Here is a 22,240-nt window from a genome sequence, read left to right as displayed (position 1 = left end):
TAATACTAAAGTCAGTATTAGACACAAAGAAATGCATACAAAGACCTAATGCTGTGCAATTTTTCACTTGTGACAAACGTGTGTACTGAATGTATGATAAGTATAACGATCACCTATTACATCATGAGGAGTGCAAATTCTGCTGAGGTTGATTTTGTCTTTCATCCTTTCAGGGTTAATAAATTGAGTACTGGAGGTGGTGGGGGTGGCAGGGGTGGATGTAACCAATTTCCCCATCCCTTACAATAGTTGGCCTTGAACCAAAATAAGAAAGGACTGAATATTCTTTTCTACTCTAGGCACAAGGCCCGAAATTATGGGGGAGGGGGCTAGTCGATTAGATCGACCCCAGTATGCAACAGGTACTTAATTTATTGACTCTGAATGGATGAAAGGTAAAGTCGACCTCAGCGGAATTTGAACTCAGAACATAGCGGCAGATGAAATACCTATTTCGTTACTACCCACAGGGGGCTAAAAACAGAGAGTACAAACAAGGACAGACAAACGGATTAAGTCGATTATATCAACCCCAGTGCGTAACTGGTACTTATTTAATCAACCCCGAAAGGATGAAAGGTAAAGTCGACCTCAGTGGAATTTGAACTCAGAACATAGCGGCAGACGAAATACCTATTTCTTTACTACCCACAAGGGGCTAAAAACAGAGTACAAACAAGGACAGACAAACGGATTAAGTCGATTATATCGACCCCAGTGCGTAACTGGTACTTATTTAATCGACCCCGAAAGGATGAAAGGCAAAGTCGACCTCAGCGGAATTTGAACTCAGAACGTAACGGCAGACGAAATACCGCAAAGCATTTTGCTCGGCGTGCTAACGTTTCTGCCAGCTCGCTACCTAAAAATGTCTGAATATTACATTATGGAAGGGTGACTCTTACCAACAATATACTCTTACCAACAAGGGTAATATGAAATGCATCTCTGAGCAAGGCACCTTGTTTCATGTTGCTCCAGTTAACTCAGCTGAAAATGAGTATCAGCCTGGTGCAGCCTTCTCTTCCTCGAGCTGTCACATCTACAATGTTCCACTGAGACGAGTAGTGATATAGAAACTAGAGGGTGTGTTTGTGACTACACAGGTACTTTAAACAATTAATAAAAGGCAAGATACATGTTACCATGCTAACCAGGTCATGCTTACTTCAAAAGCAAGAAATCTGTATTGCCATTAGCAATAGCCAGCATTATTAAATAAATAAGTAAAAATGAAACCAATGTACTTACCGAAATAAAAACTGTCTATTGAGATTTGATATATCAATAATGTCCATATCTATAATATCAATGTTGCCAACACCCAAGAGAGCCTGTGCAAAGAAGTGATATAAAGAAATAATATTTATTTAGAAGATAAAAAAAAATAATTTATAGATTACCAATACAAGATAATTAATCATAATTAATAACAAAGATAAAAAAAGGAAAAAGGGACACTGATTTTCATGAATAATTGTTTTTGTTGGGGTTTTTTTTTTTTGGTATATCATAACTGGTGAACAAAAGCATTTTTGATGACAGATTTCCAACAAGTCAATCACTGGTTAACTGCAGTGATAAGAGAGTGTCTCTAACCTGGTGCAGAACAAGTATAGCAAAGGTCTTCAGTTGAAAAGTTGTAATTTATCAGTTTTCTTGTCAATGCATTCATCCTTTGTCAGTATATATCAGTTTCAAATTCTGGCAAAAGGCCAGCAATTTTGGAGAAGGGATAAATCAATTACATTGACCCCAGTGTCCAACTGGTACTTATTTTATTGACCCAGAAAGGATGAAAAGCAAAGTCAACCTTGGTGGAATTTGAATATAGAATGCAAAGACAGACAAAATGCTGTTAGGCATTTTGCCCAGCATGCTAATAATTTTGCCAGTATATATCAACAAGTCACACAAACAAACAAACAAACACACACACTAGGCTTCTGCAGTTTCCATGTACCAAATTCCACTAACATAAGACACTTGTCCAAGGTGTCATGCATTGAGGATCAATCTCAGAACTTCAAGGTTGTAAAGCAAACTTCCTAAAAAACTAAAGTAATTTATTTTTCATTCTTTCTTTCTTCTTACATTTTAACAATGATACTCATATGACTGATATATCTCCAGCAAAAACAGGAAAATTCCAAATTTGTAGCTAAATGCAGAAACAAAAATTACTCTACTGAATGGAGAAATATTTTTTTTAAAAAGATAAACAGATAAGGCATTCTGAAAATGTTTGTACAATTATTTCAAAATTATCTTTCTGCAATAAGAACTGTACATAATTCATCATTATAATCTGTTTTCCATGCTGGCATGGATTGGACAATTAGACAGGAACTGATAAGGCCAGGAGCAATATCAAGCTCCATTGTCTGTTCTCACGTGGTCCCTGCAGCTGTATGCCCTTTCTAATGCCAACCACTCCATAGAGTGTACTGGGTGCTTTTTATGTGACACTGGGTGCTTTTTATGTGGCACTGGGTGCTTTTTATGTGGCCTTGGGTGCTTTTTATGTGGCCCTGGGTGCTTTTTATGTGGCACTGGGTGCTTTTTATGTGGCACTGGGTGCTTTTTATGTGGCACTGAGTGCTTTTTATGTGGCACTGGGTGCTTTTTATGTGGCCTTGGGTGCTTTTTATGTGGCCCTGGGTGCTTTTTATGTGGCACTGGGTGCTTTTTATGTGGCACTGGGTGCTTTTTATGTGGCACTGAGTGCTTTTTATGTGGCACTGGGTGCTTTTTATGTGGCACTGAGTGCTTTTTATGTAGCACTGGGTGCTTTTTATGTGGAACTAGGTGCTTTTTATGTAGTACTGGCGTTTTTTACATGGCACCAGCACTTTTTACATGGAACTAGTATCAGCACAGGAGCCCCAAGTATCTTGCAAATCAAAACCCCCTTAACTGGGAGTGAGAAGTAGTATTGAGTGGTTGTGGCTTTGTACTAGTTGAGAGAAAAATATGCATTCCTACTAGGTCTGTTTCATCAGTGCTGAGGCTACATAAAAACATACTGTAAAATATATTTTGTAAACCATAATGTAATGAAATGCACATTGAACAAATAAATCATCACCAGTTGCAGCTTTCTTGCATTTAAAAAAATATGCCACATTCTACATTAACATGTAAAGTAAATGAAATTATTATTGTTGAAAGCATCTGTCTTTAGAGAATGAGAATTCCTAATTCTCAAGAGGTCGGAAGTCTTAATTCTACAGAATATAGACAACATAGACCACCCCCTAAAAAAACTATAAAACCATGAGCTTCCTAGATGTATATCAGATCAAGATTTTTGTTAATTATCATCACCTTTAAAATTGACTATTTCAATTAACTCCACTTGGAAAATATCAAAAAAACATTTAGATCAGTTGTGCTCATGATGTTGCTAGGAGATTCTTCAGAATATGTTTGTCTTTAGACTTATTTGGTTTATATTAGCTAGCAATAAAAAAAAAGATATATTTACAAAAAAACCTGGTGCTGATCTGATCAAAACTCAAGCTGCTTATTTAGCAAACCACCTTTAATATTCTGTCTCAATTTCTACCAAATATTGGTGTTTAATATTCCAGGAGGAAAAAAAACAAAAGTTACTACGGTCTTAAATTTTGAGTTTTTGGTTATTTCAGCAATTAAAGACCTAACAGAAACAAACACCAACCCAGCTATAACATTTAAAATAAAAAAATATTTTTCAAGTGTAAATATTCAATTTCCAAAAACATATTTTTTTCTCTCATCATGAAGTAGGCACAGCTGTGTGGTTAAAAGGCTTGCTTTGCAACCATGTACTTTCATTGCACAACACTTTGGGCAAGTGTCTTCTATTGTAGCCTTAGGCTGACCAATGCATTGTGATTGAATTTGGTCCAATGAAAAACTTAGCATGCAACTAGGAGTCCATCAGGGTTTAGATTTCAACCAACTGTTGTTTATTATAGTTCTCCAGGAATTTAAGACAGAAACCATGGTAACTCCTCCATAAAAATAACCTATTCTCATAGTTGAATTTGTCAAGGGTTTAGAGACGTAATTTTAAAACTTTGACAGAAAACTAACCATAAAAACACTTCAAAGTAAATCTAGCAAAGACAGACGTTTTAATTAGTTGAAGGTCAGTTTTCTCATGGCCAGTTATATGTAACTCATCATCATCGTTTAACGTCCGCTTTCCATGTTAGCATGGGTTGGATGATTTGACTGAGGACTGGCGAACCAGATGGCTGCACCAGGCTCCAATCTGATCTGGCAGAGTTTCTACAGCTGGATGCCCTTCCTAACCATTCCGAGAGTGTAGTGGGTGCTTTTACATGCCACTGGCATGAGGGCCAGTCAGGCAGTACTGGCAACAGCCACGCTCAAATGGTGTTTTTTATGTGCCACCTGCACAGGAGCCAGTTCAGCGGCACTGGCAACAACCTCGCTCAAATGTTTTTTCATGTGCCACCAGCACACAAAATAACTGCAGAATTTTTATGGGTACTGCTGGTTTTCTTTTATTAATATCAGTTATATATGTGTCCAGGACAGTGAGGAATCTTCAGCAGCTTCACTGGTGCTGTGACAAAAATTTACCTAATTGTAAGATATTGTGAGAGAATCTTTTAGTCTTGACAAGGGTATGACAACCTCTGTAATGTGGGTGCAACAACGAAATGCATCTAGTACATTCTGTAAAATGATTGGCGGGTATCTAGCTGCAGAAAGCATGTAACATTAAAACAATACATGATTTCTGCTCTACCTTAGAGGATCATAACTCCAAAATGAGAACAAACTCTGACTGTAACAACCCATCAGACTCATGCTAGCAGACATGATGAGGATGATGACAACAATGATTATGATGATCTCAGTATGAAAGATTAAATCTTTCAAGGTGGTAGCCCAGCATGGTCATAAATCAATGACTGAGACCAGTAAAAGACGAAATGAATATCAAATAATGATGTATCTGTGTTGAGAGTACCTCATAGCAAGATGATGACAAGTCACAGAAGATTTTAAACATTTGGAAATGATTAATTCAAGTGGTTCATTAATGGCTTTCTATTAATAATTCAAGTTGTTGATCTTTTATTAAACTGACGATGAGTTGAAGAGATTCCTGAAGCTGGCAGAGACACTCTGGAAATTTGGAATATTAAAAAACTATAACAGACAGAGTCAAAGCTATTGAAAAGGTTGCAAAGCACAATGAAAATTTTAGGAAAATAAAAATAAGAAAAAAAGTGGAAATTTTACCAGTGTGTGTGTGTGTTACATTATAAGGCACAAAAAGAAAATGACTCTCCCCAGACACAACAGAATATGTTTACAAAAGCAATTAGCAATAATAACATCTCAGTCTGGACATTTCTAATCCAACAAAACACTTCAAGAATTGACCCAAGTATAATTCAAACCAATAAGTCAAGACAAAAAGTAAACCTACTTCAGATATAAGTTCTTTACACACACACACACACACACACACACACACAAACATTTCTGTGAAAATTATCAACAAGCTCATAAAATATAAATGCACTTACCAAATTTTTTAGAAGTTCACAGCCTAAACCTCCAGCACCAACAATAAGTATACGGAAGGTTTCTTGTAGGAAAATTAATGTCTGAAAGAGTAAAATTGATGAAAAAACAGAATTTATTATAGAAATAAATCACAAATAAAGCTTGGAATTTAATCTTTCAATGTTCTTGCACTTGTGGCCATGGTTATTGCTAAGTTCAAACCAGTGATTTAAAATTGTCTACTTTAGAAACTATTTAGCAATTGGTGCTTTTATTCTATTTTATTTATTTTTTCACTTTTATTCACCTCTTTTATGTTTCTGTCAGTCATGTGAGCTTACGTACCCATTCATTCAGCTGGGTCCTCTGGGCCACTTCCCTTCTGTTCACCTCCCTATAACTTAAGGGTACACCGTGAAACCTTCACTAACTTCTTTCCTTTTCCAAGTGGGGTAGCCATTATTTCTTCTACAGCAAGACACCTGTTTCTGTCACTCTATCATACTCTAAACTCATCACCTAGCATAAAGCCATCTCCCACAATGCCTCGGTTGAGTGGTGGGGGGTCTTGCCTTGCAAGTTACTTGGTGATGTAGTGTCAGTGAATGTAAAAAACACCCAGTACATTCTGTGAAGTGGTTGGTGTTAGGAAGGGAATTCAACCACAGAAACCATGCCAAAGCAGACATTGGAGCTTGGCACAGTCCTCTGACTCAACGACTCCTGTCAAACTGTTCAACCTATGGCACCATGGAAGATGGACTTTAAACATATAAATGCAGATAGTAATTTTACCTTGTCCTCATTCTTAGTGCAAGTTTTGAAGGGTGAAGTTCAATTTTAACAGTTATTTTTCCAAAGCTATAATGGAAGTAACAAAGGAGCATATTTGGCATATTTTGCTTCAATAAGTTCAATGAGTTCAATAAAGGCAACAACGCAGACTAATACAGACAGTTTATCCCATCCCTTTCCGACATTTAGTTCATACAATTGGAAAAAATGCATTATTTATGGGATGACCCAATATATATATGATGATGAGCTTTCAGTTTCCATCTAATAAACCCACTCACAAAGCTTTGGTCAGCCTGGGGCTATAGTAGAGGATACTTGCACAAAGGGCCATGCAGTGGGACTCAACCTGGAACCAAGCTTCTTACCACACAGCAACACCTGCACTTATGAGAATAACAATAATCTTTTCTACTCTAGGCACAAGGCCCGAAATTTTTGGGGAGGGAGCCAGTTGATTAGATCCACCCCAATATACAACTGGTACTTAATTTATCGACCCCAAAAGGATGCAAGGCAAAGAAAACCTCAGCAAAATTTGAACTCAGAATGTAAAGACAGACAAAATACCACTAAGTATTTTACCTGGCTCTGCCAGCTCACTACCTTTATAACAACAACAACAACAATAATAATAAGTTCTTAACTAAATGAATGTCTGTTATTGTGACGAAGGATTAAGAACAGCATACAGTGCCAAAAAAAACAAAAACTCCAAAATAATCTTAGATTAACACTTTTGCTTTCTAAAAATTACTTCAAAAGATCAATGAAATTTAATGCTCTTTTATTCTGATAGACTTTTCAGCAGTCTGTCAACAATGGGATGATTGATGAGTTCTTTAGCAAAATAATTAACTTCTTTAGATATTCTTTGTTTTTGTTGGGGTTTTTTTTCCTCTCTTTTTTCTTCTTTCTGAAGGAGTGGAGCATTAGTTTAAAACTTAATTTGCTTGCAGTCTGGAATTCAGCTAATCTCTAAACTGATGGTCTGGACTCTGAACGTTTTAAGCTGAGAAAATCCTCGTAAAAATACAAGGAAACTATTACCTTGACATAATTGCGTGTGACGTCAGTGTCTGTGTATCATCATCATCATAACACTGACTTTACCATGCTTGCAGGGGTCAGACAGATTTCAGTTGAGGCAGATTTTCTTACAACCAGATGCTTCTCCTGTCACCAACCTTCACCAATTTCCAAGCAAGGACAATAAGGATCCAGTTGCTCCAATGGAGATTTGAAACAGGATTCCATCCTCAATTTGTTGAGAGTATATCTATTAATCTGTGAAGGTATGTGGGTTAGTGGTCAGGGTGCTGCACTTATGATTCCTGGACTGGGCATGTGTGGAATTTTTGAGCAAAATATTTCATTTCATGTTGCTCCAGTCCACTCAGCTGTAAATGACTAATCCTGTGGCAGACTAGCCTTCTAATCGGGAATGTTGGCTTGCATGCCTAGCCAGCAGGGTAGCATCCTTCAGAATCAATAATGATGCAAAGTGTACTGTGACCAGTGATGTGTAACAACATCTGATAGCCTGGTTCATCGATCACGTGACACCTACTAATCTACAACATATGTTGATTTTCCTAGCAATTTTTTCTTGATTGTCTACATTAGGCGAAAAAGAATTTTTTTTAAAAAACAAAAACTTGTATTGAATGAATTTTTAAAACAACAACAAAAAAAAATAGCATTTTGTTTTTAAAAAAATAATACAAAGTAAAAACAAACAACACAGTACTAACCTCTGGACTTGGTTCAAAGTCAGAATGAGTGAATGGTCCAGATCTTTCTAGAATTTTTTTGAGATGACTCCATCGATCCCCCCATTCAGACTCCATTCTAAAAGATAGAGAAACATTGTTGAATACAACACACACACACACACATATATGTATATATATATAGACACAATATGCACTTGAATACAACACATACATACACACTTGAAGACGACACACACACACACACACACACACACATACACACACATATGCTCATGCTCACACACACACACACACAAAATAAAGAAAAAATACAAAGTGATTTTGAAGGAAAACAAAGTACAATATTGGACAATATGAAGTTGAGGCAGCAAATCTGATGAAGATGAAACCAATTCTAAGTTCGCAAATGTTCTGTGGAATATCAGTGATTAGATGATAGCAGCTAACAGACTAAAATGAAGCTTTAATAGCAAAATGACATGTTTGCATGGAAAGTTTGTTTCTACATTAGGCATGAGGCCAATTTTTGCAAACAAGCGGAAGCAATAAAAAAAAATTAAAACCAACAAACAAAAAAGGTCTCTATGAGTCACACAAGTTCATAGATAAGTTCTGTTTAACTATGGAGCTAGTAGTGCTAAACAAGTAAAGGAATAATCTCTTATTGGACAGCATGTAAATATTTACAAGATTCCCAGATTTGATTCTAATATCCAACAGATCAAAAAACTGGAGTGTCACATAAAAGAACACAAAAAAATACTTATCATCATCATCATCGTTTAGCGTCCGTTTTCCATACTAGCATGGGTTGGACGGTTCAACTGGGGTCTGTGAAGCCGGAAGGCTTCATCAGGCCCAGTCAGATCTGGCAGTGTTTCTACAGCTGGATGCCCTTCCTAACGCCAACCACTCCGTGAGTGTAGTGGGTGCTTTTTACGTGCCACCTGCACAGGTGCCAGACAGAGCTGGCAAACGGCCACGAACGGATGGTGCTTTTATGTGCCACCGGCACGGGGGCCAGGCGAGGTTGGCAACGGACACGAACAGATGGTGCTTTTTACGTGCCACCGGCACGAGGCCAGTCGGGGCGGCACTGGCAATGGTCACGAATGGATGGTTCTCTTACATGCCACCAGCACTGGTAACTCATCTGCAATTTCCATTGATCGATTTCGATTCTGATTCTCACTTGCCTCAACAGGTCTTCACAAGTAGAGTTTTGTGTCCCAAGAAGGGAAGGTATGCATACATAGGCTGGCTCCATCCCATGTAGAAGGCCACGGGTTATGGTCTCACTTGTCCTGCCGGGTCTTCTCGTGCACAGCACACTTCCAGAGATCTCGGTCTCTAGTATTTTCCTCAGTGAGACCTAAAGTTCGAAGGTTGTACTTCACCACCTCGTCCCAGGTTCTCCTGGGTCTGCCTCTTCCACAGGTTCCCTCAACCGCTAGGGTGTGGCACTTTTTCACACAACTATCTTCATCCATTCTCGCCACATGCCCATACCAGCGCAAACGTCTCTCTTGCACACCACAACTGATGCTTCTTAGGTCCAGCTTTTCTCTCAAGGTACTTACACTCTGCCGAGTATGAGTACTGGCATTACACATCCATCGGAGCATACTGGCTTCATTTCTTGCGAGCTTATGCATATCCTCAGCAGTCACGGCCTATGTTTCACTGCCATGTAGCATGGCTGTTCGTACACACGCATCATACAGTCTGCCTTTTACTCTGTAAACTCTTGTAATAAATAATAAAAAAAAACTGGTGGGGAGCCTCTGTGTCAGGGCTTCTCAAACTGGACAGTAGTGCCTCCTGGGTGTGAGAGGAGGATGAGTTTGTTTACATCCTTGCAACTTAGCAGTTTGGCAAAAAAAAAAAAAGGGACCAATAGAAAAAGTACTAGAATTAAAAAATAAGTTCTGAGGTTGATTTGATCAACCAAAATTCTTCAAGACAACACTCCAGCATGGCCTGGAGTCCAATGGCTGAGACAGGCAAACTATTAAAAGAATCTATTTTATTGGCCCAGGAAGGCTGAAAGACAAGGTTGACACAGCAAGGTACCAGTCTCAATACTCAAACACACCAAATACAGCTCTCTACAGCCTCTGCTATTTTGCACAGCTCTTAACTAGCATAATACAATTTTGGTGCATAAAGATTAAAATCTGCTGGATTAAGTTACAGCCCTTGAAACTGTGATGAAGAGAAACAGAGTGCGAGTGTGTGTGGTAATATGACTATATGCGCTAATACAATTTGTGTGTGTGTATGGCTATATGTACTAGCACAGTCGTGAGTATAGCAACAACTATATGTATACTAGTGTATGTAATGGAATCTCCTGTCACAGACGGTGTACAAGTGTTCAGTTTTTGTTGAGCGACCTGCATAACTGATTCGTTTATAATGATCAAATGTATGTGCTGTATGTCAGCTCATTCATTATCATCATCATTATCGTTTAACATCCAGTTTCCATGCTAGCATGGGTTGGATGGTTCGATCGGGGTCTGGGAAGCCAGGAGGCTGCACCAGGCTCCAGTCTGATTTGGCAGTGTTTCTACAGCTGGATGCCCTTCCTAACGACAACCACTCCGTGAGTGTAGTGGGTGCTTTTTACGTGCCAGGCGAGGCTGGCAACGGCCACGATCAGTTGGTGCTTTTTACGTGCCCCCTCCATCAAATCGTCATTGCCTGTGCAGGTGCAGAAGTGTGCCATGTGTCAGATGTCGAAATGATTGCAGCACAACACACTGCCTGATCCAGGAACTGAACTCACAATCTAGCAATTGTGAGTGCAACACCATAACCACTAGGCCGTGCACCTTCACAAGTGTATGTATGTGTGTATTAACATGATTAGATGCTAGTATAGTGTGTGTATGAGCTTAGTGTGTGACTATATAACTAGTTAAGTATGTATGTTTGTAGTAATGTGTCTATAAGTACTAGCGTAGTGCAAGTGTAGTGTGACTAAATGTACATGTGTGTAAACTTAATTCAAAACTTTTAAAGTATCATATACATTATATATTTATACTTTAACATATTTACATATATTTTTATACATATTTATATTTTTAATACAACAATTATTTTACACACGTATACCTGTGCAGGTGGCACGTAAAAAACACCCACTACACTCGCGGAGTGGTTGGCGTTAGGAAGGGCATCCAGCTGTAGAAACACTGCCAGACTAGACTGGAGCCTGGGGCAGTCCCGAGCTCCCCAGACCCCGGTCGAAACCGTCCAACCCGTGCTAGCGCGGAAAACGGACGTTAAATGATGATGATGATGATGATGATGATATATCTTTCTGAAGAATTTTCTAATATTGATTTCCTGATATTAACAATGATATATTATAAAAAAAATAAATCGACTTGAGTGTAGTAATGTGACAATATACTAGCAGTGTTAGGCGGTGAGCTGGCAGAAACATTAGCACACCAGGCAAAATGCTTAGTGATATTTTGTCTGTCTTTATGTTCTGAGTTCAAATTCTGCTGAAGTCAACTTTGCCTTTCATCCTTTCGGGGGGGTCCATAAATTAAGTACCAGTTGTGTACTGGGGTCAATCTAATCAACAGGTCCCCTCCCCCAAAATTCTGGTCCTTGTGCCTAGAGTAGAAAAGAATATCTATGCATGCCAAGGCGGCAAGCTGGCAGAATCGCTAGCACGTTGGGCGAAATGCTTAGCAGCATTTCTTCTGTCTTTACGTTTTGAGTTCAAATTCTACCATGGTCAACTTTGCCTTTCATCCTTTTGGGGTCGATAAATTAAGTACACGTTGAGCACTGGGGTCGATATAATCAACTGGCGCCCACCCCCAAAATTTCGGGCCTTGTGCCTAGAGTAGAAAAGAATATACTAGCAGTGTGTGTGTGTGTGTAGTATGTGACTGTATGTAGTAACATAGTATGCATCATCACCATCATTTAACATTCGCTTTCCATGCTAGCATGGGTTGGACGATTTAACTGAGGACTGGCGAACCAGATGGCTGCACCAGGCTCCAATCTGATCTGACAGAGTTTCTACAGCTGGATGCTCTTCCTAACGCCAACCACTCTGAGAGTGTAGGGGGTGCTTTTAAGTGCCACCAGAACGAGGGCCAGTCAGGCAGTACTGGCAACAGCCACACTCAAATGGTGTTTTTTACGTACCACCTGCACAGTAGACAGTCTAGCAACACTGGCAACGACTTCGCTCAAATGTTTTGTTCATGTGCCACTGACACAAGTGCCAGTAAGGTGACACTGGTAATGATCCTGCTCAAATGGTGCTTTTTATGTGCCACCGGCACGAAAGCCAGACAGCTGCTCTGGCAGAGATCCCGCTTAGATGGAGCTGTTAGCACTCCAGTGGCACAGGTGCCAGTCATTGAATTTGGTTCCATTTCGATTTCACTTGCCTCAACAGGTCTTCGCAAGCAGAATATGAGAATGTGTAGTAAAGCATAGCGTGAGTGTGTGTGCACAATATTGTGTACAAACATAGTGTGCATGTATGTGTAGTAATGTGGCTATACATTCTAGAATAGTATGTGTGTGTGGTGTGTGTGTGTGTGTAGTTGTAATAGTAATGTGTGTATACAGACAAGCACTTGAATATTCTAAAATAGTAGCAGTGGGATCCTACTCATGAAGGTGTTTGTTTTCACTCACTTGAGATAATCTAACACTAGGGAAGTTAATTGTCAGCCATCAATTGATGTCAAACAACTGAAAAATAAATATTCAAAGCTTGAAATACAATATCTGTCATCTTGTAATGAATAGCAATGGATCTAACAATGTATTGTTTCAGAAGGGAGTAAATTTAGCAATGAGAAGAGAAAGGAGGTATGGAGGGGGTGAAGGAAAGAGTTGGAGAGGGTGGAGAGTGAGGAGAAAGGGAGTGACGGAGTAAGAGAGGAGAGGAAGGAGGGAGAGGGGGAGAGAGTAGGGAGTGAGAAAAATGAGAGTGAGAGAGGAGGTGCAAGGAGGGAATGAGATAGGGGAGAGTAAGAGAGGGGAGAGCGGAGGGAGTAAGAGAGTGGAGAGTAAGGAGTGAAAGAGAGGAGAGAGGAAGGAGAGAGGGAGAGAGGAGAGAGGAGAGAAGGGGCTTCGACATGGCCATCTTCCCATCACAACTGGAGCAACAGGGATGGTAAGTGCCCCAATGGAATAACCCTCTCCCCATATGAAGGAGGTAAGTTCTTAATCTGGGGTGCCATGTGCTGTCACATTCTCCACCTTTAACTTTGCTGCATTGCCATTCCCCATGGCAATGCCTTTGCTATTATGTCTGCAGGGTACAGCTCAACAGACTGAGCACTTCTTTTGTTGCTTCATTCATTTTGTCCTTTTCTTTGTTCCCTTTGGGGAATTTTGAGGTTGCTGTTTTGGTGGTTAATTTCTATTTTTCTACAATGAAAGATTGTCTTAATGTTTCTTTTATTGCTACATTGCTACAAGCATGATGGTGAAGTAACATTAGCTTTTAAAGCAAAAAGCAGTCACTGTAATATATTCTATTAACATTAAATGCTACTTAATGTCAGGTGGCTTTCAATTTTAAAATAAACAATATGAACACAATTAACCTCAATGAATGAACACATGTGGTGGTGGGAGATTTATAGTTCACTTTGCAGCTGTATGGGTTCAATTTACATTAATACATCAACGAATTTATAAACCCTTTATAAACTTCATGACACATGTGTATGAACAGCCAGGCTACATGGCAGTGAAACACGGGCCGTGACTGCTGAGGACATGCGTAAACCCACAAGGAATGAAGCCAGTATGCTCTGATGGATGTGTAATGTCAGTATGCATACTTGACAGAGTATAAGTACCTTGAGAGAAAAGTTGGACCTAAAAAGCATCAGTTGTGGTGCGCAAGAGAGACAATTGCGCTGGTATGGTCATGTGGTGAGAATGGATGAGGATAGCTGTGTGAAAAAGTGTCACACCCTAGTGGTTGAGGGAACCTGTGGAAGAGGTAGACCCAGGAAGACCAGGGATGAGGTGGTGAAGTACAACTTTCGAACATTAGGCCTCACCGAGGCAATGACTAGTGACCGAGACCTTTGGAAATATGCTGTGCGTGACAAGACCCGCCAAGACAAGTGAGACCATAACCCATGGCCTTTACCAGGGGTGTAGCCAGCCCACTTATGCATACTTCTCCTTCTTTGGACACAAAATTCTGCTTGTGAAGACCTGTTGAGGCAAGTGAAATCAAAATCAAAGCACACTCGACGACTGGCACCCATGCCAACCTTCCTTCATTGGACACTAAACTCTGTTGCGAAGACCTGCTGGGGCAAGTGAAATTGAAATTGAACCAAATTCACTGACTAGCACCCGTGCCAGTGGAGCATCTAACATCTAACAGCTGTCTGGTTTCCGTGCTGGTGGCACATAAAAAGCACCATTTGAGTGTGAACATTATCAGCACCACCTTACTGGCACATGAACAAAACATTCAAGCAAGGTCATTGCCAGTGCCGCTGGACTGACTCCTGTGCAGGTGGAATGTAAAAAACATCATTTGAGCATGGCCATTGCCAGTGCAGCCTGACTGGCCCTCGTTCTGGTGGCATGTAAAAGCACCCACTACACTCTTAGAGTGGTTGCTGTTAGGAAGGGCATCCAGCTGTAGAAACTCTGCCAGATCAGATTGGAGCCTGGTGCAGCCATCTGGTTCACCAGTCCTCAGTCAGATTGTCCAACCCATGCTAGCATGGAAAGCAGATGTTAAATGATGATGATGATGATACAAGTTATAAAAATAATTTTTTTTAAATATACATTACTGTTTCTACTTCATGGATTTCCATCTATCGTGGGCGTTTTGGAACATAACACCCACGTTAGTTGAGGGATTACTCTGTGTGTGTGTGTGTGTGTGTGTGCATGTGTGTGGGTGTGTGTAAGCTCGTAATTTTCACCAATGAGGAGAAACAAAAATGAGAACACAAAAGAGCATGAAAGACATCACTTCTTTGTTGCGTCAAGTAATTTTACCAGCAGTCATTGCTGCTGTAGATCAAGAACAGGTCTTGTAGTCCACATGTGAGCCACATCAGAGATGATTATTGAACAAGGACAGTCAACATCAAACTACGACGGACAGTACCAAAAGAAAATATATATATACATATACATATATAGGGGGAGAGAGGGGGTAGTAAAAGAGAGATACAGAGAGTGAGTTAAAGTAATTGGTTGTTGATAGACTGGGGACATAGTTATAAGTCTTTTTTTCCAGTTTACAGAGATTGCACAACATGTCAAGAGATGTCAAGATGCCCAGACATACTTTTGCAATTGACTGCAAGCGTTAGACAGACTGTATTTGATAGCAAAGCTGTTGTTTTGTTTACAGTGAGAAGACAGGGAGAAATACTCACTCAGACACACACACACACACACACACACACACACATACATAAATGACAGACTTCTTCAGTTTCTGCTTACCAGTTTCACTCATAAGGCATTAGTCAACCCAGACAGTCTGCGAGCTATGTGATATACAACTTCGGTTGCTGTTCAGTCTGGCTTTAAAAAGACATTCTGTTAGTCTTCACAAATGATATAAGTAGTAACAAGTAGCCTACTAATTGTGGATTGTTTAAAATTCGTTAGAAATGCCTGAAGAATCTAATTTAATTAGCGATCTGGCATAGGTAGAAGGAAAATATGTCATGATGGTGAATGGAACAATTACCATCTTTACTGGAAAAACCTAGGGATAGAGCAGAAAGAATATCAGTGTCTTTTGGAAAACAATATATTTTCAAGACTTCAATATATTAAGGAAGCGAGCTGGCAGAGTTGTTAGCACACCGGGCGAAATGCTTAGCAGTATTTCGTCTGCTGTTACGTTCTGAGTTCAAATTCCGCCGAGGTTGACTTTGCCTTTCATCCTTTTGGGGTCAATTAAATAAGTACCAGTTAAGCACTGAGGTCGATGTAACTGACTTAATCCTTTTGTCTGTCCCCTCTATGTTTAGACCCCTGTGGGCAATAAGGAAAAGAATATATTTTCAAGATGTCTGGAGGATGATGCTTTGAAAAGAAAACACATCATAAAAAAGCATATCCGTTACCATTCGATACCTATAGAGTATGTTGGTGATATTGAATTGGAGAAAATGTACCCAATACAAGTTCTCTCTTACTGGTTTTAGTCATTGGACTACAGCCATGCTGGAATACTAAAGGTTTTAGTTGAACAAATTGACCCCTGTACTTACTTTCTTTTTTTAAAGTCTGGTACTTGTTTAATTGATCTCTTTTGCTGAATTACTAAATTACAGGGATATAAATGAACCAACACCAGTTGTCAAACAGTGGAGGGACAAACACAAAGGCACACACATACAAAGGCTTCGCAGTTTCCATCTACCAAATTCACTCACAGGTAATCGGTCAGCCCAGAGCTATGGTAGGAGACACTGGTTCAAGATGTCATGCAGTGTGATTGAACCCAAAACCACATGGTTGCTAAGTGAGCTTCTTAGCAATACAGCCACTTGTTGTAGAGTACAATTATCAAATATTCAGTTGATGCCATCTTTAGCACTACAATGATTTTCCATGTGCAGGAAAGACATGAGCAAGAATATTCTAGAGAGCCAACATTCCGAATAATACAGGCTGAGTGATGTGGTTATTGCAGGACTTGGGAGAGGTTGAATACAACAAGCTGATGAGAAGAAACAATGAATGGAAGAGACTGAAGGTCAACCAACTCTAAGGAACAGAGGTCATTAGAGTAATGACAGAGAAAGAGACGGCATGTTTATATACAGGTGGGATATATAAAACTGTTGACTATAAAGAGATAAAATGTGAAACCATCATCATCATTTAACATCCATTTTCCATGCTGGCATTGGTTGGATGGTTTGACAGAAGCTGGGCAGCTGGGGAGTTGTCCAAACTCCAATTGTCTGTTGTGGCATGGTTTCTATGGCTGGATGCCCTTCCCAATGCCAACCACCTCACAGAGTATGCAGGGTGCTTTTTATGTGCCAGCATATTCTGTGAGGTGGTTGGCATTGGGAAGGGCATCCATAGAATTACAATGCATCTAGTTCCCATAAATTCTAACACTAAGTCACAAATAGAGCTATCTGTCAATTTGGGTTTCAAATTTTGGCACAACGCCAGAAATTTTGGGGGAGGGGGCTATTAGTTGATTACACCGACCCCCAGCGTTTAATTAGTACTTACTTATTTTATCAACCCCAAAACCATGAAAGGCAAAGTTGACCTTGGTGACATTTTTATTTCTTTATTGCCCACAGGGAGCTAAACATAGAGGGGTCAAACAAGGACAGACAAGGGGATTAAGTCAATTACATCAATCCCAGTGGTACTTATTTAATTGACCCCGAAAGGGTGACAGGCAAAGTCGACCTCGGCAGAATTTGAACTCAGAACATAATGTGGCAACATTTGAAGTCAGAAGAAATGCTACTAAGCATTTGTTCTTTTGGTCTCTTTTGCTGAACTACTAAGTTTCAGGGACATAAATGAACCAACACCACTTGTCAAACTGTGGAGGAACAAACACAAAGGCACACACACACAGATGCTTCGCAGTTTCCATCTACCAAATTCATTCACAAGGAATTGGTTAGCAGCTTGGAGCTATCCATCTTCACAATGGTTTGGATGTGGATGTGGGAGGGTGAGAGAGAGAGTCTTATAACAACCAAAGATAAATACAAAATTCTTTCACTTTTAACATATTTCATTGAAAGAAAAACTATATTCAGAAGATATTAGTTTATTTGAACCAGAAAATAAGAGATTACAAATTTGGTTTTTCCTAACTTCTAAGTCATTCTTTTAAGATTTATAAGAAGTTTTTTTCCCAATGACTGTGCTATGTTGCTATTCAGTTTTATATGAGTGGAGAGATTGAGACAAAAGATAAATGATAAAGTCTGAGATTATTTGATAGCAGAGCTGACTTTCCAATATTCATTTCAATTTCTTAGTTTACTGAAATGAAATTACAAAAAAAAAAAAATTTAACTGATAGTAGATTTAGGCTGAATCAACCCTTTTGATATTAACCTGCTTAAGACTACTCCTGGTTCTGTGATTAAACTAAACTAAAACATTCATTCAAATTTTCATGCTGTTTAAAACACCAGCTTAATAATAGCAAAATTATTTTAGTAAATTCTTCAATAATATATTAAAACTAAAGCCACGTAAAAAGCACCAGAGCTGGTTCCATGTAAAAAGCACTGGTGCTAGTGCCACATAAAAAGCACCGGTGTTGGTGCCACATGAAAAGCACCGATGCTGCTACCACATGAAAAGTACCGGTGCTGGTGGCACATAAAAAGCACAGGTGCTGGTACTGCATAAAAAGCACAGGTGCTGGTGCCACATATAAAGCACAGGTGCTGGTGCCACATATAAAGCATCGGTGCTGGTTCCATGTAAAAACACCGGAGCTGTTTCCCTGTAAAAAGCACTGGTGCTGGTGCCACATGAAAAGCACTGGTGCTGGTGCCACATGAAAAGCACTAGTGCTGATGCCACATAAAAAGCACTGGTGCTGGTTCCATGTAAAAAGCACTGGAGCTGGTTCCCTGTAAAAGCACCGGAGCTGGTTCCATGTAAAAAGCACCGGTGCTGGTGTCACATAAAAAGTACCAGAGCTGGTGTCCCATAAAAAGCACCAGAGCTGGTTCCATGTAAAAAGCACCAGTGCTGGTGCCACATAAAAAGCACCAGAGCTGGTGTCCCATAAAAAGTACCAGTGCTGGTGTCCCATAAAAAGCACCAGTGCTGGTGCCACATAAAAAGCACCCAGTACACTCTGTAAAGTGGTTGGCATTAGGAAGGGCATTCAACAGTGTAAATCATGCCAAAACAGACAACTGGATTCTGGTGCAGCTCTCTGACTTGCCAGCTCCTTTCATCCATCCAAACTATGCTTGATGCTCTTCTGTTGTCAACCTTCACCTGTTTCCAAGGAGTGTTGTATTGTCCTCATGGCCAGATGTGTCACATGGAAGATTGGAAATGAAGGACAGCAATTGTATGAAGGTGACATTCATTTACAACTATCACATGACGCCAAGGCAAGGAGACAGTAAAACACAGGCAAAGAAAGAGTAATACATACATGCACACACACACACAGGCTTCTTATAGTTTCCGTCTACCAAATTCACTCACAAGGTTTTGGTTGGCCCAGGGTTATAATAGAAAACACTTGCCTAAGTGGGTGTCACATAGTGGGGCTGAACCTGAAACCATGTGGTTGGGAAGCAAACTTCTCACCACACAGCCACACCTGTGCCTATTAAAAACAATTGCTTTATCATGAGATAAAATAAAACTCTAGCTGACTAATGAAAGTCAACATTGTAAAATTCATTCCAACAAACCCAAATGCTCAGCATTTTTGGATTATTTTCTCTAAAGATGGCTATCTGATTGTGAAGTGAGAGCAATTGCTTTCTCTCATAGAGACTTTGAGATGTCTATCTCTGATCTGTAGTCAAAATCTCAAACAGTAATAATGATGAATATAGACATAAGGTCTGCAGTTTTTGAGAGTAGGAAGCAAAAATTTCAAACAGAAGTCCGTGGGATAGAACGAAATAAACTCCCATCAAGAAATTCTAAAAGGAAATGGGGATCTTTTCGGTTTGAACGGCAGTTTTTTCTAGTGGTGTCATATGAAACTGTCACCCATAATTATAACCCTAGTATCGATCTATTGCATTTCAATCTGTTTTAGGGTTAGGGTTAGTTAGGGTTACGGGTTGGGGGAAGGGTATCTTTTTTCTTCAGAAATGCAAATAAACCCAATCTGTTTCTTAAACGAGGGACATATTCAGGTGGAAACTAGGAAACCCATCGTGTGTGTGTGTGTGTGTGATTTTGTCATTATGTTGCTTGCATGCTGCATAAAGAAAAACAACGCCACCTATCTATGTGATAGTATCTTTGATTACAATCAGCCATGAAAACATATCAGGGCATTGAGGTATTAGTCGTTTCAAGTACTACAGGAAATTGTAGCTTACTTGGAAACAATTGAGGAAAGGCAACAGAAAGAGCATCCAAGTGTAGGAAAACTACCTCAGAGTTTCCTCTGACTCATGCCAGCATGGAAAAGTAGATGTTAAAACAATAGCAATGATGATGATGAATGTAAATTAAAAAAAAAAAACGAATCAAAAGACAATTCAAGATCAAAATCACCACATCCAGAAAATTCTATTAAATCTTCACAAATTATTAGCAAAAGATTTCTTCATGTCTCAAATGAAATATTACATCAAAGTTGAATTTCTGCTAAACCTAAAAATGTAATGCTATGTAACAAATATTTATGGCCTGGTTTTAATACCTCCTTGGCTGGAATGCTTGCTGAAGGCACCCAAGGAAAAGTCTCGGGTTTGAGAATAACTTTCTCCCTTTCTCCTATCTTTCCAACAGTTTTGCAGACCCTAAGAAAGAACCATGGGTTAATGCTGTTCCTATTCTGGCTAAGCTATGCAAAAAACGAAAAAAAATGAAACAACAACAACAATAATAATAATAATGGGATTAAAAAACATGAGTAGGTAATATATTAGAAGAGAAAACAGACTGACAAGTTAGGGAAATAACTGCCTGCCATTTTTAACATCAATCAGTTTAGTGTAAGGGATAGAGTTAACATACTTTCTCCCAGCTGAGGAAGTAAGGCTGCTGCTTTATATTATAGTCTGCCACATAAAAGAGATCAACTAATACTCCCATGGCAATAAATGTCTTGGCTTTTAAAATCTGGTCTTGTTTTATAGATGTCTACTCTCCAGATAAAACTACTTACAGAGAGCCTGTTTAGTAGGTTTGTTTTCAGCTGTGCTAGGATGCTAGTTCACATAGTGTTAGATCAGAATATACAGGACTTGCCTTATTGAATATATATGTAGGTTTTTAGGAAGAATTGCAGGCTAACTCCAAGTAAACCGGAGAAAAAGAACTTTTTTAGTGTGCCATTCATTTGAATCAGCTGAAATGAGGGTGTTATTAAATTATCAGAATATAGGCATGGCTGTGTGGTTAAGTTTGTTTTCCAACCACCTGATTTGGGGTTCAGTCTCATTCTTTGGTACCTTAGGCAGATTCTACTACAGGCCCTGGCTAATCAAAGCTTTGTTGAGTAGATTTGGTTTGTTGAGTAGATTTGGCAAACAGAAACTGAAAGAAGTTCAGCATTAAAATTATACATCTGTTTGCTATTTACACACCCATCTTCGTCTTTTGTTTTTTTTTGTAAATTCTCCCTATATATATATTCTTTTATTTGTTTCAGTCATTTGACTGCGGCCATGCTGGAGCATTGCCTTTTTAATCGAACAAGTCGACCCCAGGACTTATTCTTTATATGCCTAGTACTTATTCTATTGGTCTCTTTTGCCAAACTGCTAAGTTACAGGGATGTAAACACACCAACATCAGTTGTCAAGTGACGAGGAGGGAGGACAGACAAACACACACACACACACACACACACAAACATACATACACAATGGGCTTCTTTCAGTTTCTGTCTACTAAATCCAATCATAAGGCTTTGGTCAGCCCGCAGATATAGTAGAAGACACTTGCCCAATGTGCCATGCAGTGGGACTGAACCTGGAACGATGTGGTTGGTAAGCAAGCTACTTACCACACAGCCACCCCTATATATATATATATATATATATATATATATATATATATATATATTTGTACATACGACCATGCATGTGTGTTGGTGTATATTTATGTCTCCTCCTGGCATTTCATGATAGTTGTTAAAGAGTGTCACCATTATACAAGTTGTGCTGTTTGTTTGTAATCTTCCATGAAAATACAGGGATGGCCATAAGTTGCATTACCCGTTTCTTTATAATTATTAGAAATGGGTAAAGCAACTTATGGCCATCCCTGTATATCTGACCATGAGGGAAAACATTATCTTTAAGGAAACATGTGAAGGCTAGCAAAAGGAAAAAGCATCTGGCCATAGAAAATCTACCTTGATGAATCCTATCTGATCAATGCAAGCGTGGAAAACTAGGAAACCCATCATGTGTGTGTGTGTGTGTGTGTGTGTGTGTGTGTGTGATTTTGTCATTATGTTG

The 22,240-nt window shown here is 39.3% G+C and overlaps 1 protein-coding gene across 2 annotated transcripts in view; it reads right to left on the bottom strand.

The window, feature by feature from the left end:
- Positions 1–22,240, bottom strand: part of LOC115210620 (NEDD8-activating enzyme E1 catalytic subunit) — an 89,782-nt gene that overhangs the window by 37,546 nt on the left and 29,996 nt on the right. For both annotated transcript variants that reach the window (XM_029779222.2, XM_029779221.2), the window contains 3 exons: positions 8,085–8,181; positions 5,556–5,636; positions 1,252–1,334 (listed from right to left, as the gene is read on the bottom strand). In XM_029779222.2, coding sequence (XP_029635082.1) covers positions 1,252–1,334; positions 5,556–5,636; positions 8,085–8,180 — 260 coding nt within the window. In that variant the 5' untranslated portion in view covers position 8,181. The remainder of the gene's footprint in view (positions 1–1,251; positions 1,335–5,555; positions 5,637–8,084; positions 8,182–22,240) is intronic.

This window comes from Octopus sinensis, linkage group LG4 (assembly GCF_006345805.1).
Source record: "Octopus sinensis linkage group LG4, ASM634580v1, whole genome shotgun sequence".
NCBI classification, from domain to species: Eukaryota; Metazoa; Mollusca; class Cephalopoda; order Octopoda; family Octopodidae; genus Octopus; species Octopus sinensis.
The sequence above is the reverse complement of the archived record's forward strand: the minus strand, read 5'-3'. Positions and strand labels throughout refer to the sequence as shown.